The sequence below is a fragment of the Diceros bicornis genome, chromosome 15 (genome assembly GCF_020826845.1).
Source record: "Diceros bicornis minor isolate mBicDic1 chromosome 15, mDicBic1.mat.cur, whole genome shotgun sequence".
NCBI classification, from domain to species: domain Eukaryota; kingdom Metazoa; phylum Chordata; class Mammalia; order Perissodactyla; family Rhinocerotidae; genus Diceros; species Diceros bicornis.
The window spans coordinates 14,677,919-14,705,898 of record NC_080754.1 but is presented as its reverse complement, the minus strand read 5'-3'; the positions used below and the strand labels follow the sequence as shown (position 1 = coordinate 14,705,898).

The 27,980-nt window shown below is 44.9% G+C and overlaps 1 protein-coding gene across 1 annotated transcript; it reads right to left on the bottom strand.

Moving 5' to 3' along the window:
* On the bottom strand, window positions 1-27,980 carry C15H3orf52 (chromosome 15 C3orf52 homolog). The gene is made up of 6 exons (XM_058555775.1): window positions 27,771-27,980; window positions 21,808-21,937; window positions 14,135-14,262; window positions 8,907-8,977; window positions 5,695-5,876; window positions 1-1,592 (listed from the first exon to the last, which is right to left on the bottom strand). The coding sequence occupies exons 1-6, from the start codon at window positions 27,906-27,908 to the stop codon at window positions 1,486-1,488; spliced, it is 756 nt and encodes a 251-aa protein (XP_058411758.1). The 5' UTR covers window positions 27,909-27,980; the 3' UTR covers window positions 1-1,485.

Below are 27,980 nucleotides of genomic sequence, written 5' to 3'. Positions count from 1 at the left end.
TTACTCACTCAGAACAGGAAGTTGCTCTGAGGGAAACGAAAAGATCACTTCTAACTCTATTTATTGCAAGAAAATACCAGCCCAAATCATGACCCTGGAGAGTCAACACCTATGAAGCAAAAGTGAATGTGACAATGCAGATGCAAAAATAATTTATTGTAAATATTTTTAAATCCTTCTCCATGGAAGTTCATTATTTTATCAAAAGTACAAACACACTAAAGTTTACGTTTGACATGTAAAATTAAAGAGGAAGAAGGGAAATTCACCTATTTCGCTAGTTTGAGGAACTATCTTTAAAATGAGACACTGAGTTACAGTAAATGCATCTTTTAGTTAAATAAGAAAGGAAATTCACATTATCCAGAGTTCTGGGTCATAAAGTGCTCAAGGCAAACCTAGCCTGAGACACACACTCGGCTGCATCCTCATACACAGCGCCCCTCACACTGACTTCCACCCGAGGCCAATTCAACTGAGATATTGGGGCCAAGGATCTCTCAGAAAAGGACCACAAAACTGTTTCTCCTGGAAAATTTCCAGCAAAACAATTTTCCCAATAAAACAAATATTCATCTCCCTCATGACAGGCAATTCTATATCCATAGACAACCAATACAGTCGCTAATATTCCCCGCGCTTTGCAAATGAAGTGGCGTTAAGCATCCAACAGTTTATTTCAGAGAGTGGTGCTTCCTGTTGCACAGTCACCTTCGAACAGATACACAATCAACTTCTGAAGACTCTGAGTCCCACAGGAAGGCTAGTAACTCTGGACGATAAAAACTCGAGGTGTAAAATCGACAGCGGATGGGAAGCAGTCTCCGGGACTCACTGACCGAAGTTAGTGAAAATATAAACGGGGAAACTCTCGAAAATGATGACAGCGTATTGAGAACTCACAGGGACCCAGGTTTCCAGAAGAGGTGTGAGTTCAGGAGTCACAGGAATGATAAGAAAATGCAAAATAATTAAACAAACACACATCTCATTTCTGCAGCTATATATGATACAGTAACGTTGGACGATGTGCAAAGGCTGGTTGCTGCGACACCTACAGGTCAAGGGAGTAGACACAGCACTAGGCTGCTTAGGTCGTGAAAGTGCCTTCCTTGTCCTCACAGCCTTGCTCAGAGGCAGATGAATACAATGGAGGGAGGGCTGTGGGGGTTTCAGCGAGCAATTGGCTCAATTTTCCTCACCGAGCTGCCTGCCTCTCCTTGTTCTCCTCTCTCCACCCGGACAGGTTAGGAGCCTGCGCGCAAGGCCACCCTCGCCCTAAAGAGCAAGTGTCCACCTGTCGGTGGAGGCAGCTAGTGCTTCCAGAACAGCAGTGACCTCACACTGCAAGGTCCGCCCACCCAGCCCGTCACGTCCCCCTGCCCCATCTGGCTTCCTGCCTTTGTCAGGATGGGGCCCGCGCTCGCTCGGGCGCTGTTAACTGCAGAAACAGGACCATCTCCACCCCTCTGGTCATTGCGAATCCTACGTTAATTCACCGGATCTTTTCCATAAAACAGAATGAATACTCTGCATCTCAAAATTCAGTGGAGCACTGCTTTCAGACACAGACCAACCTCCACCACTCCATTCTGAAAAGAAAAACACAGACAAATAAAAGTCATTAATTTTTTAAAATCATGCTTATTTTAAACATTTAGTTTTTTATTTTATTTCTTTGGGTTTTAATATAAACGCTTATGTAAAACTGGAATGTTTGTAAATTCCTAACAGAAGAAGTTTATTCTTCAGTCAAGACACACACAGACACAAACACAACTCTGAATACTTTGCAAAAGGCAAATAACATTGTTTGCTCATTTGTTTTGGTATAATTCATGAATAAATAACACTTCCATGAGGACTTTTGGATGCTGAGGGCATTTTAACATTCAGTCCTTTTTCATGATCTAACCGTAAGAATACCTCTCAATTTTCAGTTTCTTAAAACATGCGCAATATATCGTGAGAATTGTGACAAGGGAAATGGTGCGGACCTGGCCTGACTGAGGGGGAGGTGACCGTGCAAGGACCTGGGGACATTACACGGAGAGCCTATAGGCTCCACAGCAGGGTTCTCATGGTTGATGTTTGGGACATTCCCTGTTGCAGGGAGCTGTCTTGTGCATTGTAGGATGTTTAGAAGAATTCCTGGCCTATATCCACTAGATGCCAGCGTCCCACATCCACTCCCAGCTGTGACAACTAAAAACGTCTCCAGACTTTGCCAAATACCCCTGGCGGGGTTGGGCAAAACTGTCCCCCCATTGAGAACTAGTGCTCTTTGGCTAAACTCGCCACATTTCCCGGAGAATGTATAAACAAAACCGAAATCATTGTCCTCGGTTCCCCAGGCAGTTCTTTCAAGGACTGAAGGCACACACTGGCCTCTGTCAGCAACCAGCTCAACAACTGACCGCAAAAATGTGCAAACAAGGTTCACTATTCTCACTGCCTGGAGCTGTTTCCTCTTCTTGCTTACAGAAATCCAGTTTTTGCCTTTGTTCCTCACTCGGTCTACCAGCTGACTCCTTCGCATGTGAGAAAACAGTACAAAATAACTAAGGCATGTCCAGAATAACTCAGGCTGCTCTTTTACAGTTGTAAAACAGACCCCCACCTTCCCCTCGGGCCCCATCCAGCCACGAAGTGAAGAAGCGCAAAGATACAGGGATGGGCTGGGGGAAGGATGTGATCCATTAAAAAAATTCCCTTAACCTTGAGGGCATTATGCTAAGCGAAATAAGTCAGACAGAGGAAGACAAATACTGTATGATCTCACTTATACGTGGAATCTAAAAAAAAAAATCAAACTCATAGAAAAAGAGATAAATTTGTGGTTGTCAGAGGTGGGGGGTGGGGGATGGAGGAATTGGATGAAGGTAGTCAAAAGGTACAGACTTCCAGTTATAAGTCCTGGGGACGTAATGTACAGCACGATGACTATAGTTAAGGCGGTACGGTACATTTGAAAATTGCTAAAACAGTAGATCCTAAAAGTTCTCATCACGGGGAAAAAAACGCGTTAACTATATAAGGTAATGGATGTTAACTAAACTTACTGTGGTAATCATTTCACAATGTATGTGTGTCAAGTCATTTTGCTGTACACCTTAAATTTACACAGTGTTATATGTCAATTATATTTCAATAAAACTGGAAGAAAAAATAAAAGTAAAAAAATTTCCTTATGATTATAATATTAAGGAATGTTTTTCTTTTTATAGGGCATCGAAATATGCCTGCAGCTAGGTCAAATAGTAGCTGTCTTTCCAAATTAAAGAACGAGAAATACACAAACACAAAATAGCTCAGGAATCCAAATTACAATCTAATTTCAAGTTCTGGCTCTAAAGTACACACATATGAACCCCAAAGGAACCAGACTAGCCTCAGGGAATCCTCAGAATCCCGGAAATTGCAAAATTTTGTGTAGGAGGAGGAGCATATGCATTTTTTTGTGGAAAGAAAGTACATGATTATCTTCAAATTCTCTAAGGGGCATACAAACCAAACAATGTTGAGAATCTTAGCTCTTTGAAGAATTGAACATTGTCTCTGGGGGAAACTAGTTTCCCAGCTCATCACAGCGGGGTGGGGGAACCCTCCAGACCTGCAGTGCATGTGAACATGGGAAACTGGCCTGAGGATCCACTGGGTCTCACTCCATCCCTCCCAGGGCCCTCTGCCTAACCCCGCCACATCCATCTCCTCCCTTTCTACGGCGTTTGCCTCTGAGTGTGCCCTCCCATGGCCCGCCTCCTCCTCCGTGTCTCTCTTCTTCCTTCCTCACTGCCCACAAGGTCACTGCCTACCCTTCCATCTGAGACGGGGCTCATACTCACACTCCTGAAAATACCAAATGGCTCAAATACTGCACACATGCTCTGGAAAGTGGATGTGGGGTCATAGAAACCCCCCCTCCCCCGGGCGGAAATGTCTGAGAGATAGTACAGGCTCCTGAGGAGCAGACACCGTTTAGCTCACGGCTGCGTCCCGGGACCTACTGCAGAGCCTGGCCCTGAGGAAATGTCTCCAATGCTGTTTGGCTGAGCTCAAGGTCTTCCCCACTCTCCTCAGGCCTCACAAGCAACCTACGCTTCCTGTACTCTGTACGGCCCTCCCAACCTCCTGATCCTCTTAAATCTTTTCCTCCTCTACCTCCCTTGCCTCCATTTGGAAAGAGCTGGTAACCACAGTATCACAGAGGGGCTCAGTCCCAACACAGCAGCTGCCTCACGCATCTCAGCAGGGTGGACCTCCCTTCCCTCACCTCTTCACCCAGGAGGAGGTCAAAGGGGTTCTTCCTTCCTCCCTCCCTTCCTTCCTTTCTCCTTCCTTCCTTCCTTCCTCCCTCCCTCCCTTTCTTTCTTGCTTCCTTCCCTCCCTCCCTCCTTCCCCTCTTCCTTTCCCTTCTCTTCCCCTTCCCTTTCCCCTTCCCCCTCCTTCCTTCCTTCCTTTCCTTTCCTTCTTTTTTTCTTTCTTTTCTTTTTTTTTAAAATTCCTGTAGAGGGGGCATAACCTCGTCACTCCACACATGGATGCCGCCTGCCTGGCCCACAGACACACTTTATTTATTCAGATGCTCTCTGAGGAAACTATTCATCTATGAGACTTTCCCAATGAGCTAAAATTTGGCCTCTGAATGTCACTTTTTTATTTATCTGAGAAAAAGGAAGCTTTAAGAAGTGCTTTATATAACTCTCTGCCCTCTTAGGCCAAGATGAGTCTACCTTCACCTCCCGTCATCAAGAAATAAGTATCATCGTGATTGCCCCTTCTCCTGCTACCTAGTGACACGCAAGCTTTATAATCTGTTCCACGTTTCCCATTCGAGGCTACTGGCACTGTGCCTGTTGCCAACCACATCTCCTTCTAATTTGCCTTTTTCATTCATCCAACTAGTATTTACTACTATCAATGTGCAGAAAATGTATCTGATGGATTGTGGATGAGAAAAGAAAATATCCAAGATGGTTGGCACTAAGGGCTAACAGGAGCCAATGCATCTCCAACAGAGGAATCAAAGGGGAAATGCGAGGAGATGGAGGTAAAGGCCACAGCTTCAGTGCAGATGCAACGGAGGGACACTGCAAAGGCTTGGGGTCATTTCACCTTCTCTTCTTCCTTTTTCCAGGTTTTGTGCAAAGTTAAAAGTTCTCAGATCCTGCCTTCTATGCTGCCTTCAATTTCCTCATTCTGTGCTTAGTTTTAAAAGTAGATGAGTAAAATTATAATTTTCTAAGGAAAGAGACTAATTTGTCTTTTTATGCCACTCTATTAATTTCTTAACGGGCTCAGGGGCCTTCAACAGAAAAAGAGATAGGTTCCCCATATTGAGACAATCTTTCAATGATTTAGCTACCTCGTTTATTTCAAATTCTTCAACACTTTCTTCTCTTGTGAAACCAGTGTTTTTGGGAAAGTTACTAATGATACTGTGAAGAGGGATACGGGGCTTCGCATGTGGGTGAACTACAAGGAGGAAACTTTGAGCTCTCTTTATCTTTATGGCTTAATTATGTTTTTCATGATTTTTCTCCCAACTCCTCCGTCGGCTCACGGAAGGTGGGGACGGTGTAACCTCCACAGAGCAGCGAGCATCACCCACACAGAAGTCGCCCCGAGCCCCCGTCCCCAGCCTGGCTCACCGGTTCCCGTCACAACTCTGTCTTCTTGACTTGCTTGACTTACCGTAGAACCAGAGGGACGCTGGATCGAGCCCCAGAGTCTCACAACCAGACACGTGCTGATCGTGGAAATCCTGCAGCAAAACGCCCCGCAGCAGCTCCTCGCACATCATATACTTCATGAAACCGTCATCTTCCGATGGAACCCCAAACTGCAGGTGGTAGGTTATCGTGGCATTTTCACGGCTGAAAGTCAAACCCAACAGAGACAGCAAACATAACAACAGAATCACACTGCAACTCAGGAAACTGATTTTAGCAATAATATTTTTTTGCTCTGCATGTTCTTCTAAACGCAAAATAGCAAAGCGTGTACTGTCCTAGAAGAACCCTCTTCCACAGGTCCATCATGAAAGTCCAGGAGAGCCTAACCTCCTCCTTCCACCTAAAACCCATCCCCCGGAGTCCACTGGGAGAGGCCACCGAAGGGAGAGACATGACCCAGCTGTTGTCAAGGACGATCCGAGGGCTGGCACACCATCTCCCCCAACATCGGCCTTTTACCCCTAAGGCAGGCCAGGCAAGCTGGTTGTCTTCATGTATTCCCTTCTCCATGTTCTCACACTGTACCCTCTCCCTGCCCCCACAAGCTGGTGTCAGAGCTATTTGGTTTAGCCAGTTCATTATTTAACCTACAAAATGTTTAAGGCGGGGTCCAAAGCTCCCTGCCATTGGCCGAGTGCAGAACTGCTGAACTCCTGCAGGCTGCCTGTGTACAGCATATCATGCCTCCCCAGTTTGTCCCCAAAGTGAGAAACTTTTTCTGCTCCATTTCCACTCCCGAGGCTCCCAGCTTTGCAACTCTCAGGAAAGAGACCTAAAGAAAGGGAGTTCTCATCTTCCTAGAACATATTTCTCCAATTTCCAAAATAAAAATAATCATAGGGCTAACCTCAGCTAATTAGTAGCTTATACCGCTTGTTAAATGCTACCTCAACATTTAGCTTTTTCACAGTTATCCTATTACTTTGGTTCAAGAAGGTCTAGATTAAGAGCTAGCAATAAAAGAATGAAGAGGTGGCCACATCTGAGACTCTCAGCCTGGGACAAGTTTTATAGACACGCCAGTCCAGGAGCCTGAATCAGAACTCTGTTCCTGCTAAGGACAGGCAAAGAGCTCCTTCTTGTGGCCAGAAGTCACATAGGCCAATACTCTTACATTGATGTGGCTGACAATTCAGTGTATAAACTCGACCACAGCCAAGGAGTGTGCCAAACCTTGTGGTTCAAATGAATAATATACTGTCAGCACTCTGGAGAAACTCACAGTTTCAAGGATGCCACTACAGGCAGGCTGAAAAATGCACTTTCAAACCCTAGGCCAGCTACTCTGGTTTGCAAGTGACATTACTTTTTGCCTGTGCTCCACCTTCTAATTATCAGCAATGATGGCAACATCTTGACAAATAGCCACCCTGTACTCCTATGTCCAACCCTATGGACTAGGGTTGACTTATGGAAAGGACGAGAGGCTGACTTTCAGAAGACCAGGCCGGAGGCTGAATAAGAGGACTGTGCTGCCTGACCCAGCCTGGCTAGCCCATCCTCGTCCCACCAAGTCAGGTCACTGGATGAATTCACATAAGGCTGAATCTGGAGGGGAGGAGAGGGATTTTCAGGGCAGCAGAGAACCCTGTGGGCTTTGCCCCAACTGCCCACCATTAGAGTGGGTCCAGCAACTGATGAACCAATGGGCATTTTCCCAGGCTCCTGTTGGGCCGGTCCAGGACTGACGTCAGGATCCCTCTATAGACGCAAACGCATCTGCCAGGGATTTGGCTGTCTCCTGCCCATGTGCAGCAACAAATCCTTGGGTTTTTCTTTCAAACAACTTTTAAAAACAGATTCTCTAACGTTAAGTCTTCGGGTTTCTAGCCATGTTTTACTCAGTTTTCTGATGGGTGTATCCCAATGTCTACCCCAACCCATTATGCAATCCCACCCCCTCTAGACCCATAATATGGGGCTGGATTCTTGGAAAGACCCTTTGGGCTCTGAGCACCTTTCCTCTCTCAACTCTGTCTCAATCCTTGGGCTGCAAGTTGGGGCCAGTGCATGGAGGAAAATGTGTTGAGTCTGATTATGAACTTCTCCATTTAAATTTCACTGGCATTTTAATACCAGTGGTTTATAATTAAAATGAGCAATGTCAAAGGTGTCACCATAAAGTAACACGCACATTGGAGATCCATAAAGAAGAAGGACTAGAGTTGTTGCCAAAGCAACCTGCCACCATACGCATTGTCAGACTTCAGGTCCATTGTGCCCCTGCCCCGTTGTGCTACCACCTGCTCTACATGCTTCCCCTCCCAGGTCTATTCATATCATGGTTTGGGAAATGTACGGTTTGAGAGGGGAACCTTGATGTAATATTGCCTTTGATGGTCACATTCCAGGAATTCTTGGAACAGTGGATAATAAAGCTTTGCCATGCAAATTTTGTCCTAATGATACAAAAGGATAATCAAATAACTCCTCTACACACACACACCCTTTTATCTAAGTGTCTATAGACATACACAAAAACATTAAAGATTAGGAGGAAATGCAAAAAGAAAAATATATATGTGTGTACATATGCTATACGTATATAGTATATAAAGTATATATGGTAAATACTTGTATAGAAGAAATCACACCAAACTGTATGATGGTTGTTCATTTTGTAGAAGGAAGTGGAATTCACTCTGTGTCTGGAATTGATTGGCACACGCAGTGTCCAGGTGTAGTGGGCAGGGGGTGGGGGCAGAAGGTAGACTTTCCCTGCAGTAGATATCTTTATATTTGTAATATTATTCAAAGAGCATGGACTCCTGTATTACTTGCATTCTTCAAAAGCACAAGCCAATACATGGACTATATTATTTATATCACACCACTATCTGAGATCTATTTCTATTTCTACCCTTAGCTTATTTGGGATCCACTATTAAACAGGACTGTTGTACGTGGCGCTGGCCTTTCCTCTCTTCCCTGGGAACTGGCTGAGTCATATAATTAATCTGGGCTTCATGTCTCTCTTTTGTAAAATAATAAGAGTGGAGCTAGTTGGTCTCCAAAGACCTTCCCAGTGCCGACACTATGATTCACTATCTGTGACACTATCTGTCATTGGTTCCCTTCAAGCTTTGAGACTCATGGAGTCCTTCTAGGTGAATGGTGACAGGTGTCACTTTCCAGAGAAACAGGCCAACACAGAATCCTCCACATTCTTACCTGCAGTCAACTATTTCCACCGAAGTAAAATAACGACTCAGAGATGGGGATGAACTGTACACGTCTGTGAGCTGAAATAAACAAGAACAAATAAAACCAACACACATATTACTGCCAGATCGTATTGCATATCCCCTGACAAAGCAGAACTGCTCCTACAAAGGAGATCCCACTCCAGCTGGGAATTAACTTATCCAGAGGCTCTGGATCAAGAAATAAGAAGGAGTGGGCCTTCCACCAACCAAAACTCAAGTCACACTCAGTAAAGAACCTCATTTATAAGGATCAAGTGATCAGGCTAGGATTTTCAACATCTCCTATATGTAGCACTGACACCTTGTGGCCTTAATGGTGAGAGTGTCAGCAGCCCGAGCCCACACAGACCCCAAGGATCACAGGAAGGAGAGAACACCCAGCGGCTGGGAAGACTGCAGAACAAGGCCTGCACGCCACTGGACAAGGGCTTCCCTCTGTTCTCTAGGCTTCACTGTCAAGAGAAATAGCCGTGCTAAGCCACAGGAATAGCACTTTCCCCTGGATGGTGAGTCCAAGTGGGGCTGGTCGACAATTGCAAAGACATGGAGTCCTTCTTTTATGCATGAAATGTTGCAATCATAGAAAATAATGACACTTGTCTTCCCACTACCTAGGTTTCATGTCTTCACATTTTACCATGTTGAGTTCAGCCCTTTAAGAAACAAAGCAAAGCTAAAGCCACTCCTAGACACTATTCCGTTTTTCCTCCCCCTCCCTTGGTACTAACCATTGTCCTGAAGTTGGCTGGTATCCTTCTCATGCGTGTTTCTATAAATGTAATACTTCCTTGTATAATCATAACAATACATAATTTAATTTGTGTTTTTATTCAAATAAAAGGTACTATATTCTACATAATCTACTAAGACTTGCTTTTTTTCACTCAGAATCTCGTTTGAGATTTACCTATAATGGTCCATCTAGACTGAGGTCATTCAGCCTAACTCCGGACTCCTGCATAGATTTCGTTCAGTGATTGCACCGACTTATCCATTCCCCTACTGATGGTCATGTGTGTCGCCTCCAGTTTTTTCCTATTACAAACTATGCTGAAGTTATCATCCTTGATGATCTCTGCGCCTCTCTTCTTGTGCATGTAAGAGTTTCCCTCGGGCATACACCAAGCAATGGACTTGCTGGGTCCAAGAGTAGGTGCATCTCCAACTTAACTAAATCTTGCCTAATTGCTCTCCATTTTACTCTCCTCCCAGCAATGTATACGTGGTCTATTTCCCACAGCCTTGCCAGCACTTAGAGTTACCAGATTTTTAGATTTTTGCCAATCTGAGGGGTAGAACTGTGTTTTACGTTGTTTTAATTTGCATTGTCTTGCTTACTAGTGAGGTTGAGTATCGTTTCATATGCTTATTAACTCTTTAGGATTTCTCACCTTTGGATTGCCTTTTGGTTTCCTGTCTTTCTCTTGGGTTGTCTTTTTCTTACCTACCTGAAGTGATTGGTGTTATATTCTGGATACTAGCTGTTGGTTTTACGTTACAAATGTCTTCTCCCAGACTTTGATTAGTCTTTTCATCACGTTTCAGAGATGTGAATCCTAACCAAGCGGTACTAAAGAACACACGGCTGAACATATTTATGTTGCGTTTCTTTTAAATTTACATTTGCAGGTTAAACGCCTTGTTCTTTAGCAGATAGGTTCTAGCATAAAGCAGGAGGACTGCGCTGGGATCTGGTTACTCCCCAGCATGGACACAGGTCTGGGGCTGGAGCAAGCCCATGGCCAGGCCTCTGAGAGCCCAGCCAGACCCACTCCTGCCCAGCCTGAAGCCTCAGCCCTGACGTTGTTCTGGAAACCTCACCGTATCCAAAGGCACCCTTGTGCTGAGACCAGTGTGCCCAGCTGCACCCACTGCGGCTCAGTGCCCCATTACTCTACCCAGAAGCAAGCAGCGGCACACACCCAAAACAGCAGTGCCCCAAGGGGAGCTCTGCCCACCGTGTCTCCCACCCAATTCCAAATGGAATCTCAAGGAGGCTGCATTTCCACAACACACTCCCACTTAATGCACGTGGTCACAACTCAGCCTCTCAAAGGTAGAGCCCAGAGGACGAGAGCACCTACAGTTTGTACTCCTCGAATCTTGTCATTATTGCTGAGATCTTTACAGGAACCTGACATCAGAGGCGTTACTCTCTCTCTCCTTTTTACTGATAAAGAAAAAGGCATTCAGAAAGGCTAGGAAACCCGCCCAAGGTCACTCAGCTGGAACGGCGTTCAATCTGAGGTGTTACAGACACTGCAGCCCAGCCTCTTCACATTTTCCCCCACTACCCAGTGAGGACGAAGCCAGGAAGGAAAGTGCTTCCTTCTGAATATCAAGGAGGAAAGAAGCATAAAGTGATAAGAACTTTGGGGAAAAAACTGAGTCGTCTTACAGTTTTTTTTGAGCCCTAGAGAAAAGAATGTTGCCAATATGCCAACAGTCGTTTGGAAAATTCAGGAAGTAGGAAAGGCCTTCACAGCGCTGCTCAGAACGACAGGGAAGAGGAGGAGGAGGAGGAGGCTATAGATGGGATCTTTTCTCCAAGCACAGAAAATAATAATAATAATGTTTCTCTCTTCCATAGAGCTTCTTATGGAAGGGATTATCTCTGTCCTTCCTTCCAACCTTCTGTTCCCTCCCTCCCTTTTTTCCTCTTAATCCTTAGGGCCTAGCACTGTGTTTTGCACAAAGTACGCTCTCAAAAAAAATTTCAAGTTAAAATTTTAAGTTAAGAGATGGAGTGGTATACAAGATCACTTTTAGTGTCCACTCTAAGATTCTTTTTGGTGGCATGGTCCCCTGCTGTAATTAGGACATATTTACATATTTGCGGGCTGTTAATCACACTATCTACTTTAAACCCAAAAAAGTAAAATAGGTGGGGCTCCTCACCCCTGCTCTGGTGTCTCCCCACTGTGCCTATGAGGTTGGGTACAAACTGAGCTATGATCCCAGGCTGATTCCCAGAGTCGAGCACAGTACGAATTAGAAAGCAGCTTCCAGAGTGAGAGGGCCAGCTTCCCTGCATTATCAGAGGGGCCCTCGTGAGCTCCCACTCAAGCAGGTGGGCTGAGGTATTGCACCACCTGGCTCAACGGCTCCAACCCTAGCAGAAGAAAACTCTGCAGTGAGATATGAGAGGGACTAGGACACTGTTCAGAAAAACCAAACAAGAAAGTAAGAGAGGGCAGTGTCCCATATCCACTCCCATTTACCTTCCATACCCAGAAACTTCTGGAAACTGGCCTAGGTGCAAGAAAGGGGTTCTTGACCTGACAATAAGACAGTAATAGCTCTAAGTTCCTCATATTTGTTCCTGAACACATTTGGTTGAGAAGCCAGAGGGCAAGAGTCTTTTCACTTCCCTGTGTCTTACTTTCGTCATCTCTAAATCAGATAATTCTTTTAAAATAATGTTTTACAAAGTACTTTATATGTATCTCATATGCACCTGTGAGGTATGCAGGGCAAGCGTGGTGCTTTCCACTTCTCAGAGAAGCAACCAGCTTGAAGAGGCCCCAGGAGTCACGGCCAGTCCCTGTTCCTTCGCCACTGCACAGTGACGAGCTAAACACACCTGTGGGATCTGCCCCTCTTCGGCTCTGTGCAAGAGCTAAGGCTGGAGGTGAATGATTAACACCTGTCTCCCTTGGACATGGAGAGTCCAGTCTGTAACAGCTCACCCACGTGGATGCTGACTCATTTCATTTCTGCTCGGCAAATGCAAACCCCTCAACTGAAAAAGCAACCGAGAGAGGTAGCCAGAGGCTTTTCACTCAGCCACTTGCTCTGGAAGCAGGTAGAAAGAAAGGAGGAAAAGGGAATTGCAGATAAAATATAAACAAGGAAAAGAAGGAGGAATAGAGCCTGGAATAATCATCCCAGAGAACAAACTCCTGTGATCAAAGGAGCCAGAAACGTCATGCACTTAGGGACCCAGAAACTGACCCGGGGGTGACCTAGATGGAATCATCTCCTTTAGGAGCTTTTGGAGAATCAAATGGAAGCCAAATAAAGAGGACTCACCCCCTTCAACCTATCAGCTGCAGAGAAGAGTAGAATGGACGGCAGGCTGGTCTTGCTCAGATTTTCTTATCAAAACTCTTCTGCCTGTGAACCACCCTGTCTTGGACAGGATGATCAGGACTGCCGCAACCAACCCTCACGGTCTGGCTACAGAGCCCTTACATTGCACAGAGAACATTCTCCTGCATTTCCCACCCCATGAATGATGTCACCACCCACCCACGAGGCCACCCAACCAGGAGCCTGGAGTCACGCTCTCCCTCACCCCTACATCCACCCAGCCATGAAGTCCTGTTGAGGGAGAAGACATCTTAAATCTCTTGACTCTTCCTTATTCCCCTTGATGCTGCCCCAGTCCAAGGCCCCCTCACCTGGGCTACTATAATACCCTCTAACTAAGCACTCTGCCTCCAGTATTTTTCCACCATCACACAGAAAGGCTAAAATGAAAAGCTGACTCTGTCAACCTGCATATTAAAACCTTTCGGTGCCTTACCAAAGAACAGGGAAACCTTCCTGATCTGACCCCTCCCTTCCCGTTCAGCCTCACCTCCACAAGTTCCCACCACACGGCGTGCTGAGGCCACACACTGCGAGCAGATCCCCTACTGTTCTCTGCTCTTTTATCTAGAACACTCCTACCTTAGATTTCAAGACTTATCCTGAGTATCACCTCCTCAAGCAGACCCTCCAAGCCTCCATCTGCATCTCAGATTGTTTCGATGCCCCTCCTCTGTGGCTGTAAAACACACTGTATGCATCTCAATGACGGAACATATCACACAGGTTTATAACTATCTGTTTAATTGCTTCCTCTGCTTGGACAGTGAGCCTCCATTGAGGGCACAGACTTTGTGGCCTTGGCACCCAGCACGTTATCTAGCACATCCTAGACCCTCAATGAAGCTACAGGGTGAATCAAATAGAAGACCAGAGAGAGGGAACAGAACACTGTCCTCCAGGAATCAGGCAGCTGGAGGCCAGGGCTCTTCCCTCTGGCTTTCCACTACAGAAAACACATTTCTAAGCATCCGTTTCTGCCAAAATCCACACAGAATCCAAGCTTGAAGCTACTTACTCCATTGCCCTATGCCAACTGTCCTGGCAGAATTCATATTCCAATGTTAAGAACTCAGTAAACAAGGTGTAAGGTATCATTACCCTTTTCGTGAGCAAATGAGGCAATTCCTCTTCAGTAATACAGTCCTCTGGAATCTTTAGCATGACCAAGAATGTTTTATTTGATGATAATTCAAGTATTTCATTTTCATCTTCATCGACGTAAGTTACTACAGAGAATGAGGGGGAAAATAGAAAGCAAAAGTAAAGTAAATGCACACATAAAACAATAAACATTTATTCCATTGGCTGCTACACTTTAAAAAAAAAAAGTAAGCATTTATCAAGGTTAAAGCCTGGACACAGTAAGCAAGGATAAGCAGAAACGCTTTCTTCTCTAGGTAAGACCAAATAAAGACCTGGGCTTGCCTCCATTGTGATAAAAATTTTGATTGTTTTACGTCATAAGAGGTCTCAGATTCCACTGAATACAATGGCGGGGGGGAGGGCTGGCAGGAGGGCGTGGGAAGAACATGAATTTCTTTGTTAAACTGAACCTGCAGCTTAGGTATGTACACAGGTATCAAGGCAAGTGCTGGGAGATAGTCTGGGTGGTGAACAGTGGGTGATGGGGAGCAGGGAGTGGGAGCAAGTGACTTGACTGAATCACCTTCAGTTCTGTGCACGTGAGGCGGAAGTGTCATCATCGATCAGCACAGAGCGGGGACGAGAAACGAGCATGTGAGCCCACATCTTGAAATGTCCCCAGGAGGACGGGGGACAGGCTTGAAGCCATCACTCTAGAGTGTGCCCCACAGGAGAGGAATGTCGACATGCTGTTGGAGGAAGGGAGACCAAACTGCACCCAGAGCCCCAGGGCACACGGGACTTACATTCTTGGGTCAGAGGTCCGTGTGGCTACGTGTGTTCTAACAACTGTGAGCTAATTGATGTGTAAGCAGTTAGAGCTCAAGGAAGAACACACAAAGTCAGGAGCCAGGTGCTAGGAGCTGGCACTCTCGGTACTAACTCCGCTCCCCTGGCTCCACGCCAGCCTCAACGCTGGGCCCACGCAGAGACCACCTCTCTGGCCCTGAGAAAGGCGTGGGTGGACAGAACCAGGTGCTCATGTTGCTGTAGACTTTTCTCTCGAATCCCATGCTTCAAACATAACATAATCAGCCTCTTTTACTGGACTTTGAAAGGCCATAGTGGAATAAATTCAGGGTTTATGATGGAAGGGCAGGTGTAAAAGAGTAAGAATCCTGATACTTATTCCCTGAGAAAGTCTGGAAAGGTGAGGCATTAGGAGCTTGGGAATGTGCAGGAAAGAGTTACAGAGCAGGCCTGACACTGCCAATTTAGAAAGGCCTGCTGAAGGCTGGCCCCAGGCTGACCTCTGGGAACTTGGATTTCCAGAGGGTCACCCCCATTCCCTGATAAGAGTGGCTCCTTGTGCTTCAACTGTTTGTACAAACATTGTGGCTTACACTGAACATCTCCTTTCCTTCTCTGAGTCTGGGATTTTAGTATGTGCCAGGCAGAGACTGCCTATGTGACCAATCCCAATAAAAGTCCTGGGCACTTAGTTTCTAAGGAGATTTCTGGTAGACAACATTTCACACGTGATGTAACAACTCATTGCTGGAGGAATTAAGTGTGTCCTGAAATTTGTGCCTGGTTTCCTCCAGATTTTGCTGTATATCCTTTGGCTGTAATAAATCCTAGTCATCTCTACGACTATATGCTACATCCTGTGAGTCCTCCTAGCAAATCACTGAGTCCAGGGGTGATCCTGGGGACCCCAAACAGAGCAAATTATCCCTGCATCCTTATTTCTTGTAAGTCATTACATTATTTTGTCTGACAATAAAAATTATGCCCTCAGAGCAGAAAACTTGCAAAGTACAGGAAACTGTAGCAAAGCAAGAAAAAAAATACTAATAACCCTTTAATCAAAAGGTTTTTTCCCCCCACATTTTATATAATATCTTTGAGGTCTTAATAGGTAGGTAATTTGTACCCTACTTTTTGTTGTTTGTTGCTGTCAGTGCTTATTTGTCTTGGTTCTTTTGTTGTTGTTTGTTGTTAACATATCAGAAGCCATGCCCCACGTGTTTGAAATTGCTTGCAAAGATTATTTTAGTGGCTGCATAACTATGTTCATAATTGGCTCCCCCATTTTCTGAAATCCCACTTTCAGTGTTTGGAGCTTTCCACTGCAATGATGCTGCAATGAATATATCTTTGACTTCTACACCCACCATGTTTATTTCCAGAGTAGATATCAGTGCCTTGGAAAGGAGTAGAGGATACCAGAGCATGGATACAGGATTCACATAACTGCTGAACTCAAGGGCCCTGAGAAGAGAAGCTAAGTTTGAAAAGAGGTCTCCAATACTAGCTCTAATGACATATTCTTAACTCGTATCGCCAAAATAACGAATCTGTACCAAGATCTGGCTAAATAGTTGTATTTGTTAAAATAACAACAACTGGCTTACCCAGTCAGAAGTTTTTATGTCACTAATGAGACTTCATCTGGGCAGCCTTTTCCACGTAGAAAAAATGTGTTTAAAAAAATCACAGTACATACAAGGTACATTGGAGGTACACAAAAACTGTTCTTTGGCTGGAATATAAGAAATGAGGCTGGAGAGGGAGGCCTTAAATGTCAGACGTCTTCAGGAGGTAATGGAGGGCTGTTAAATGTCTCCTGGGAAGGAGGTGGAGGTGAATCTGCTGGTGGTCGATGGGCTGAAACGGAACCAGGAGAGACTGGAGGCCCAGAGGCCACTGCACACGAGATTGAGAGAGATAGATTTTGACCAACAGCAGCGGGAACAGGAAGGAAGGTGAGAAGGAGAAAGCCCAGGACAGTGGAAACAGAGCTGGCTTTAAAGGGAGCCAGACTTAGGTCGAACTTTGGCTAATATTTATTAGCTATGTGACCTGAGAAAATCACTTAAATCTCTGAAGCTGTTTCCTCAACAGAAATATCTACGCCTATATTGTAGGTGATAATGAAGATGAGAACCAACATGTATAAAGTATCCAGCATGGTGCCCTGTGATAAACGGTGAAAGTTGCTATCAAGACACTACAAGGAATAATGGATGAGACTTGGTCATTACCTAGATATGGGAGAGAAGAAATCAAAAATATTCCAAAATATGAAGCCTGGGTAACAGGAAGACTAATAGCTACTGTATTAAGCATTATGCATTGAAACTCTGCTATACACTTATAGATATTATCTCATGTAATCCTCAAATCAACCCTATGAGTTCAATATTAATGTTTTCCTTTTAAAATGAAGACATTGAGGCTTAGAGAAAATACAGAATTTGTTCAGGTCAATTGAGCTAACAAGTAGTAGAGTCAGGGTACATTTACCAACTCGGACTCAGAAATCATTTATATTTTACAAATGTGGAAACTGAGGCCAAGAGGTTGAAGAATTTGCCTAAAGTTACACAATTGGATGGTGGCAAAGCTGCAATTAACCTGGTCTCATGATTCCCCGTGGCACTATAACAGGTGAGCTAACTGGGGAAGGGATACACACAAATCATAGTTTCACAAAGATAATGATTGAGAAGATGAGTTATTTCCAGGAAGAGCTCTACAGCAGAGTATGACCAAAACTCAGGAAAAATGTGTGGAAGGAGACCTAGGAGTCACCTCCTAGAGAGGATGGCTGCTGCCTTGGGAGTAAATGAGCTTCTCAAGGGAAAGAATGAAGAACATGAAAAATAAGAAGGCTGAAGACAAGCCTCATGCTCCACAATGAGAAGGCCAAAGACCGAAATAGCGAGAGACCTCAAGTCCAGGGGTTCTGTAGACCCAGAAAAGCACAACAGAGTTAACAGAGCTGAAGCCTGCAAATAGGGCAGGGCACAGAGAAAGGCCATTGGGTTGCATGATCAAGCAATTGCTGGTGACCTTGGGAATAATAATTTGGGACCAATGGTTTAGGAGGGAGCAGGAGGTAAGCTCCAAATGCAGGCCTCTCTTTCTAGAAATCTGCCAGTAAAAGAAGAGAGAAAAAATATCTAAATGAAGGAGCAAGATTCTGACGGAAGACTGTTTTGAAGGAGAGAGGATGCCAGCACATTTGAAGAGACCCAAGTTGAGCAGAGCCTGAGGATACTTAGAGAGAAATGGAGCTATCTGAAGGTCCACGGGTCAGACGAAGCTGGAGAGGGTTCTGTGGAGAACACAGGTGAAGGGGTCAGTCTTGGGAAGGTGGAGAAACATATGAGACTTGAGGGAAAGAGGAACAGGTGAAAATGTACAGATGTGTGAAGGTACTGGGCCTACAGATTTGTTATTAACTTCCTGCCCTCAAGGACCTTGGTAGCTTGTAGCTTGTTCACGCTTTCCGCCCAGGACTTTCCCATGAGTCATCCTACACCCGGGAGCATTGCCCTGTGCAACCTGCTTGTCTGCCAGGACCATGTGATGTCATAAGACATAGCTCTTATTCTCAACTCAAAGGCAAAACAAATCCATACAATACAGTATCACTTAGGAAGTCCCCACTTACATCTCAGTTCCACAGCATCCCTACTCACGGAAAAGCCTATATGTTAAGAGAGCAAAAGGGTCAGGTGGGAATCCACAATGCTGGGGGATGTCACATAAGGGTCCCTAAACTGTCAAAACTGATCACCTTTAAATCATATTTCTAATCACCCACCTACTTGTCACAGTTTGATCTTTGTAATATTTAAAATATTTTGCGTAAACCAAGGAAGGGTTTCATTAGTAAGGTGTTACTCAGGGTCTCTCTCCTCCCTGGTTGGGGCAAATTAGTAAAGAAAGTAGAAACCTTCAGGATGCTGAACTTATTCTCCAAATTAGCCAGAAAGAAAATGACTTTGAGAGAGAGAGAGAGGAAGGCTTTTATTCCTTTACCCTTCACACCAAGGAATTTATAATTCCTTAACGAGAAGAAGAAAATCCATTAATACCTTTTCCTAAAAAGCTAGGACAAAACCAGACCTCCAGACTCAACAAGAGTCCCTGGATTCTGCCCATAAAATTGGCCATTTTAAAAAGATTCCATTGTCTGCTGTGAGCCTGGCTGAGTGCTAGCCTCTCCTCCATAGTGAGTATGCAGCCCCAGCTCAATGACTCAGCTGAGCCAGGATCCTGACTTTGCCATCACTTCAATGGCACACCAGGGGCAGAGAGGGGTGGGGGAGAGCCCACCCCAGGAGCAGGCAGTGAGGGTGCCCAGTCTGTAGAAACTAACAATAATAAAACTGATCACAGGTTGGTCTGCCTGAATTACCCAGTGACAGCAGTTCTTAACAATGTCAGTGACAAGATACACCTTCCCACAGGGCACCTGGCCCTGGGTACCCTATTGTCGCCCCCCAACTAGTTACCCTTTCTGTCCTGGGACTTGTTTACCGTCCCCTTCTGTGTCCACTCCAGCTCCATAGTTATTAACACCTCCGCCTCCAAGCCTCAGTCTGGGGCCTACAGACCCTGAGACAGGAGAGCAAGGAGTCGGGAGGAAGGGAAAGAGGAGGCGAATGGCACGTGTGGTCCCCGAGGAACCTCACGTCGTAATGAATCTAACAGCCACAGGCGCAGAGCCCTTGACTCTCCCGGCACTGCCTTTTCCCAGACAGCAGCATTTTCTACACAGTGCTCAGAAGTTCTACAAATATTGGATTCACATCAATGGGCTTGGCAAAAAGGCAATGGCCGATTATTGCAGATTGTTGTCCCAGAAGTGCCTACAGAGTTGCTCTGAGTGAGGCTGAGACTGTCTCAGAGGGGAGCCCTGACCCCCCCGCTTTATACCTACTGCACCCCCCACCATGACTTTCCCGACAGGCCCAAACCCCCGAGGGCTGAGGTGCCATGTCAAATAAAAACATTTCCCTGATTAAAAAAAGGTAAAAGTTTGAAAATCTCTTACAGCATTAACATTTTAAAAGCACAACTTTATAAGCAAATTGAAAATGAAGTTTGCACAAGTGTTCAAAGTTCTTTCCTGAATATTCTCTTATGAGTTCTCATATTCCCCTGAGAAAGTGTGGAGGGAAATGGAAGCCCTTCCTCTGCAGATTGCTCTTGGTGATTTGAAGAAGTCGGATGACTTTTTGAGGACAGAAGACAGCTCTTGGGTCTTGTGCTTTAGAATGCTGAATGTTAAACCAACTAGACCTGTTACATCGTCCTTTGCTAAAGGTCCCAGATGCCAACAGACACATCAGCTGACTTTCAGGATAGCGCCAACTGGCTCTGATAAGACAAGACTGTGTGATTCAACTTCAGTTTCAACATCCACATGTGGGAGTTGATGGGAAGAGGAAGTTATCCATGCTCACCAAAGCTATTGTCCTCAGCATGATGGAGGAGGCGCAGCACCTCTCATTAACTTTTCCCTACCTCAGAACCAGCCTACGGCCTCAAAGAATCATCCATCCCACCTCAACAATGCCCTAAGTAACCAAGTAAACATGGTGCCTGTCTGAGACACTCACACTGGAGGTCGGCACCTGTCTTCAAAGTTTTACTATTCCTTCAGGGACTATAAAATCTTGAGACAGGAGATGAAGGGGTAGGGAGGAGGAGGAACAGGAGGTGAAGGGCAAATGTACCTCCTAAGGAAAATTCCCAGGACACCCTCTGGAGAGACTCAGGGGCTCCCCACTCTTGCTCTCATCCTATGACTGCGTTTGTTCTGGAGAGCCCGACTCAACCCAAATCCTTGCAGAGACCAGACCACCCTCACGAGTATCCCAGCTCCAGAAGAGCCCTCCCCGCCATCACCCCCACACACAAATAAGAACAATTTTCTTCTTTCCTATTTTGAAATTGAAATGATTGCCCACTGGAGGGTGCTATAGTTATGTATCATAAAAACCTTAATAATACTGAAAATCATAAAAAATTAGCAACTACATAAAAGGCTTTAAAATGGTGTGGAAGACTACATCACGTAATATAAAAAAAAAGATGCTCACAAATAATTTTTAATAAATTTTCAAAATGATCTCAATACAACATTAAAATCCTAAAGGTAAGTCACAAGACGATAAAAAAATCTGATCCCAAGTTATTTTTTAAATGCAAGTAAGAAAGAGACTAGAAGAAAATATAATGAAATATTAATATGGATGGGCTTTATAGGTAACTGAACATGTATTATTTTCATATTCATAATAAAAAATAAATAAAATGAGATACGTATATACTTAGCACCATGTAAGTTTTCCTTCTGTACACACACACAACACAAATATAATAGTTATTTCTAAAATAAGTTAAAATAATGACAGCTTACACATACATGTTCCACAAAGTTTTAAAAACTCTTTCAAATACATTATTCATATTATCATTATAATAATATACCATGTATATCAGATGATGTACAATAATTATCTTTACTAAAAAAATTATGAAAAAAAATTCAAACAAGCAGGTGTAGAGATACAATAAAATATAAATTAGTGTTTAAGTAAATTAAAAGTTAAGAAATCTTCAAGATCCAATGGGCAGAGTTTAAAGTAAAATGATGGTGTTCATACTTCTTCCAGAGCTTATAAAACAAACAAATAAAAATGAAATAACACCAAAAAACAGGAATCATGTATATCTCCCATCCATACAACATATCCCAAACCAGTTTTAAATTCATACTATAAATAATGAAATAACAATGAGTATACCTTCCATTTCAGTGTCAATCATAAGCATTAAACAAGTTTTCAAAATGGAACAACTTAGTCATGTTTAAATCCTCTTACCTCCAATAAGACATAAGCTTATGATGACTACAGTAATGAGACTTAGGAAAATAGAGGTGATGACCATCCACAGTTTGCACTTTCCAATCACATTCTTATTACAGGAGCTCCAAGAGCTTTCCTCGTTAGCCTGGAGAACAGAGGGAGATAGTGAGGCAGTCATTTGGTTTCAACAAGCATTTCTGAATACTGACTATGGGCCAGTGATACAGAAATGAAGGCAGCAGGATCCTGACTTCAAGAGGCTACATTCTACTGAGTCAAGTTTACAGTGGGGCAGAACGGAACCTCACAAAGAAGTTAGCAAGAAAATGCTCAGGGGGCTCTGAGGTGGGAAGGATAGGCAAGATTTTGAAGGATGGACAGAGAAAGGCATTCCAAACCCAGGAAAGAGCATCCTTGGTGTTGACTCACAATGGAACTGGCCAAGAGACCGGTCTGAGGGGAATGTGAGTTTCAGAAGTAATGAGAGTTAAGATTAGAGAGTGCAAGGATGGAGCATATTCGAGAGAGCTTTGAATGTTGCCAGAGCAGTTTGGGCTTAATCTGGTGTGTACTGGGAACCTGTTGAAGGTCCTAGAACACACGAGCTGAGTTGAAGATTAAGAGAAAAATGGTGTGTGGTTTAGAATGGACACACCAAGAAAAACCTAAAAACCTACTGCTGTGGCCCAAAGTTGGTGTAATCAGGGCCTGGGAAGGGAAATGAAGGGAAGGACGGGACAGACACCAGGAAATAAGCTGCAGTGGGCATAGTGAGACGGAGTGTGGAGTCAGAGCAAGTAATTACAACCGCCACGGTTTATTGAACACTAACACCATTGCACCTCATTCTAACAGCCCTGCAAGGGAGGATTAGCCCATTTCAAAGACGCAGTTCAGAGAGATTAGCAGGACTAACCCCAGCTGTGTCACTGCAAAGCCAGAGCACTCTCCCTCTTGTCCACAGCCTCCCGGTGTCACTGTGCACAGCTCCAGGTTATGAACGTGCCTGGCTGTCACAGGGTGCCTCCACTCTCAGTGTGGCTGCCTGCCCCTAAAAGGTTCCATGACTCTTCTCCTACTTCCCACTGAGCCGTTAGGCAATTCCCACGTGGAGACCAAGGGAAACAACAGACTATGATGGGGGAAAAGTGTGTTTCTGTATCAGGATTCCAATCCCAGTAATACCACTTAAAAGCAGGGTGACTATCAGCAAGCTACTGAAACTCGCCAGCCCCCAAGCCCTCAACTGTACAGCATATAAACAACAAATCTAGCTCACAGGGCTGTTGTAAAAACTAGAGATCAGGTACATGAAGCACTTGCTAAATAAATATTAGGAACTCAAGAAATGAGAGCAATTGTTACTCAGCGTGTGCACCCGTCCCACAGAGCAGGAACAGGCAATTCCCAAGGCTCGCTCCTGCATCGACACCTAGTTCACTTCTCTCCCATCATGATTCTGGTGGTGGCCATCAGAAAAGGAAACTGTCCACATTAGGAAGGACTACAGTTCAACCTTTCTCAATGAGAGGTTCCCAAGGCCGGTCACACATCAGAATCACCTGAGGAGGTAGGTAAACTCTACAGACCTAGGCCCTCCCTGGACCTCGGGGACCAGACTGTAGGGGAGGTGGAGGCAGGCCCTGGCTTGTCATTTTAAGCCTCCCAAAGTGAATCAATTGCTTTACTAGAGCTGAGACCTCTGGTCTGAAGTCTCCTCACTCTTCAGAAGCCACGTCAAATATCTCCTTTGATGTTTGGGGCGTCCCTACCACCCCACTGCCTGATCTGGTTTCATGTTCAAATAGAGACAGACATGGGCCTTATCTTCCTAGGCAAAGTGAAACGGCACAGGGGGAGAGGAGGTCCTTAAACTTCCCTGTTCTTATATCCCACACTTGGGCCTCATACAGATAACAGGCAATTAATAAATGAGTGTTGCTTGGTTATAGAGGGCTCCAAAAATTTTAAGAATGTACTTTGAGAAAGTCTAGAGTAGAGGTCGCACCATGGAGCCCCTGAGTGCATCTTAGACCGGCTCTTTGGGTCAGGTGTGAGGGGCATAATGAAGGCCCTGGAAATATCTGGACAGAGGAAACCCTCTTGTTTCTGGAGTCCAGGGACAGAGCCACCTCTCACCCCCACCAAAGACTGAGAACTGCTCCAAAGTCACCAAAACCAGGTGCTCAATAAGGCACAGGGGAAAAAATTCTCAGTACAAGGAAGCTTTAACTTCTCAGGGGACAGAAACATATCTTCCTATTTACAGAGCTCCCGACACACGTGCCATTTTCAGTCCTTATACAAGAGACAGTGGGGACCATAAAGATGAGTACAAAATGAAATGGTCTGGAGTCTCAAATGACTGCAGAACAAGGGTCCATGCACCTCTTTTGCCTCTTGTGCCGTCACATTCACTGTCCCCCAAAGATCACAAACTAGGACCCTAGTGGTTTGAGAAGATCACCACTCTGTGACTTCCTGGGGGAACTCAGCTCAGAATCACACTGCCTTCATCTGTAGGAAATGCCTCTTCCTGTCCAGCCCTAAGCTGTCACCCTACACCATGGCCCCCTTCCCTGTCCTGTTGTCAGCCCTAAGGCAGAGGCCACTATCCTTTGCACGATTAATCTTCCCAGACTTGAAGTCATCATAAAACAGTCTGTCAATCACTCCCAACCCAACAATAGAGTACAGGGCTTCTCAGCCGTCTGCACATTAGAATCAACAAGGAATTAGCATTTTTTAGAAGTGCCCCCAGGAGATTCCACTGTGCCTTGATGGTGGAGAGATTCTGACACAGTAGATGTACACTACCTGTGCACATGGATCATGAAAACACACGGCCTCCTTCACTGGCTTCTTCATTCTCTCTTGCCAATTCTAGGTCATGAGGAGAGGCCACAGGCAGGTTCTACTTTAGGGTGCCTTCCAAAGGTTTTTACAAACTGCATCTTACATTCTATGATTGCATCATATGGTCAAGAATCTTTGTGGCTTTTTGATGAACATTCCCCCAGACATTCACATCCCTCCTCAGATAAGGGTCCAAATACACAACACAAGGTCCCACAACAATGGCAGGACCCCCTATCTCTTGAACACAAAAAGCTTTTCTTCTCTTTGGCTCAATCAGGAGTAGATATTATATAGATCAGGGGAAAATTTCTTAGCACGTAGTAAAATCTGTACTTTGTAATCTTCATTGTAATTTAATCCACGTGTTGATCCAAGCACAAGACAGACCGTTGATTCTTGTCCTAAATTCTGAACAACGAGCAGCAATGGGCTAATTTTTAGCTGGCCTGTTCATATAAGTCTTTCCTGCCTCAAAGTTATCAATGTACAGGATTATTATTATTATAATGATGCTGCCATCCCTTAAAACTCCTCTAGGACTTCTATTTGGAAACTGAGGTCAGAGCCCATGTAACGAGCCATAAAAAGAAAACCAGTCTCACTCTATTATCCTTAATTTCTTTTTCACTTTTGACCCAACTACATTGTCGTGTTTATAATGACAGCAGGCAAAGTGAAGTTCAATGGCTTACATTCCTTTCCCTCAAGCCCCAAACCCAGATCAAGAAAAAGAAAGAAGTTCTTTCCTTTTCCTTTAAGCCCGTCCAAGCAGGAAGAGACCCAGGATATGGGATGTCTTCTTCCCATGATCCCAAAATTCTTCCCTACTCCCCACCCCTCTACTCATCCACCTGCTACTCCCTCATCATTCCAGATACGCTGCTCAACTCCTCATATTCACTTAACTTCCCTAACTAAGAGAAATTAGTAATACATAACTTAGACAATTATACATAAATGAGTATAAATTATATATGTGTATATATATATGGTTTATATCAATCATGACCACGACTTATATATGTAAATTACATCTTAATATGTATCTATATATATATAAAATAAATCAACAAAAACATCATAGGTTTGAGACCTAAAAAGCCTGAGTTCAAATTTCAGAGCCACCACTGAGTGAAGCTGAGTATTTTGGTAAATCCTCTGAGCCTCAGGCTCTTCACTCAGTTTTCTCATCTGCCAAATCAGAATACCGACACCTTCCTCTTAAATTTGTTGTGATAATTAAATGCATTTATGTATCAGAAGTATTTGGCACACGATAGGTACAAAACATGTGGTTAATAAAAATCACAGACTTAAGCTACATTTCAAAATTGGAAACCTTTACAGATAGTTTAAGGAGACCCACACATAAAATTCTTAAGAGTCTGAATCTTGTGCTTGTGCTAGCCAACACTTTGAAGGACGCAACATTTATAGACTTTTCAATTTAAAATACACTTCAACTTATTCTATAAAAGCAAAGACGATGATTAACACATTAGATGAGGATTTTTTTCTCTTTTTTAAAGTTTTTCCTGTTCAAGCATTTCTAGAATGTAACCTCTCACCTTCACGCCATTCTGTTTCTCACCACAGCTTTCCTACTCGATGACCTACAAAGCTAATTCACAAGGAAGTCTGGGATATCTGTATACACCTGACTAACGAGGAAGTAATCAGAACATGAAAGAGCAATCTCACCTGGGCAGGTACTAAACAATGACAAAATACTGATGCCCTATGTGTGTTCGGCATGTTCTACTCCGCACTGTTTTCAACGAGGCATTCCCAGGCTACATTCCCAGACCTCAGTGCCTTGCTCCAGGACCCACCTTTTAGCAGTGAAGCTGTCACCAGAACTCGGATCTCTGGATTCAGTCCTAAACCATGGAGTCTTCGGGGTGTCCTGGGTTTATCTAATATGAGGCAAGTATTCCCAATTCGCATTCCTAGACACTGCCTTGGAGGATCCATACAGCAAGTCCGCGGTTGTGACCTCGTGCACTGGGATCAGACCATCTTCCTCTAACTTTCATTCTTCTGTGGTGTTCATCTTTCATTCAAATATAAGGTGCTAAACTACTCTCCAGGGTACCGAGAGGTATCTATAAAGGCACACTTTACAGTGTTTCCAGGAATCAATGCAGAGGCAAAAGCAATGCTCTCAATTTTTGAATTTCCTGCTTAGCCCTGAAATCAACAGTTGAGCAGCCAAAGGGGTGGGAGTTGACCTAGAAAGATCAGGTTGGAAGCATATATATATGCAGGGAGTTCCAGGTACCCAGCAAACCTCAAGCCAGTCTCAGGGGTTAATCAGAAGACAGATGGCTCGAATTCAAAGTCTCTGCTGTTTTACATGCATTTGATGAAAAGAAATAATGCTCCTGTCACTGCTAGGGCTGAATCAGAAAAGAGCTCAGCCTAAACATCAATCACCAAGGCCTTCCTCTGAGATTGAGATGAGGCGTAGCTAGCTCTTTGGGACAAGAACTTTGAAATTATTTCCCTTCAGTTGAGCAGGGCAAGGTCGCCCCCCAGACCCTCTCGTTCTTGCTGCTTTCTGCCCTCTCCCTTCTCTCTTCCTGAGAAATCAAATGGCCAGACCCAGAAAAGACAGCAAGTGTGTGTCTGGGGGATGGTGAGCAGGCATGAGGGATGGGGGGGGGGTGAGAAGTAAGATAGGGTGGAGGGTGGGTAGAAGTAGCAAGGCAGTACAGGAAAGACTGAGGCAAAGAGATTCTGAAGAAAAGGATAAGCCCCCATCTATCACTCTAGTTCTCCCTACTTGAAAAACTGCAAGTTACAGAACTTTTTTAAACCACTCCTATCTCTGAGGGCTCTCTCTCTCAAGAGGGGAGCGGCACACCTCACAAACAGGATTCCTCACGTTCCCTGGGGGCCGGAGGGGTCGAGGGGGCTCAGGCGGGCTCAGTCTGGAGCGCACCCGGGTGTCCGCTCCATTCAGAATCTTCCAGCGCGCACCTGCACCCGCGCCCGCCGTCTGTGCGCGCGGAGAGCTGGCTGGCGCCCCGAAACGGCGAGCGCCAGGCCCGGGTCCTGGCCGGCAGCCTGGCTCAGAGCGCGCTCGGATCACGCCGCCAGCGCCCAGGAGACCTTACCTGGGCTGGGTAGGGCTCCTCGGCTGAAGAAGGGATCACCTGGACGGCTCCATTGAGAGGCGTCTGCTCGTCCGGCAGCCCCTCGAGCACAGAGAGCTCCAGCTCATCTCCCGGCGACGGGGGCCTGGCCCCTTCCATGGACGGGCAGAGGAGGACTAACCAGCCCGGGGGCAGCAGGACGAACACACCCGAGGGTGCAGAGTCCAGAGC

What these genes read in the sequence shown, in the direction of transcription:
- C15H3orf52 (XM_058555775.1), bottom strand. Translation starts at nt 27,908, where the DNA reads ATGGAAGGGGCCAGGCCCCCGTCGCCGGGAGATGAGCTGGAGCTCTCT. An exon ending in AAGCTTATGTCTTATTGGAG is followed by an intron (nt 14,263 to 21,807) that starts GTAAGAGGATTT and finishes CATTCTCTGTAG; the next exon opens with TAACTTACGTCGATGAAGAT. An exon ending in AGCGTCCCTCTGGTTCTACG is followed by an intron (nt 1,593 to 5,694) that starts GTAAGTCAAGCA and finishes TTTTCTTTTCAG; the next exon opens with AATGGAGTGGTGGAGGTTGG.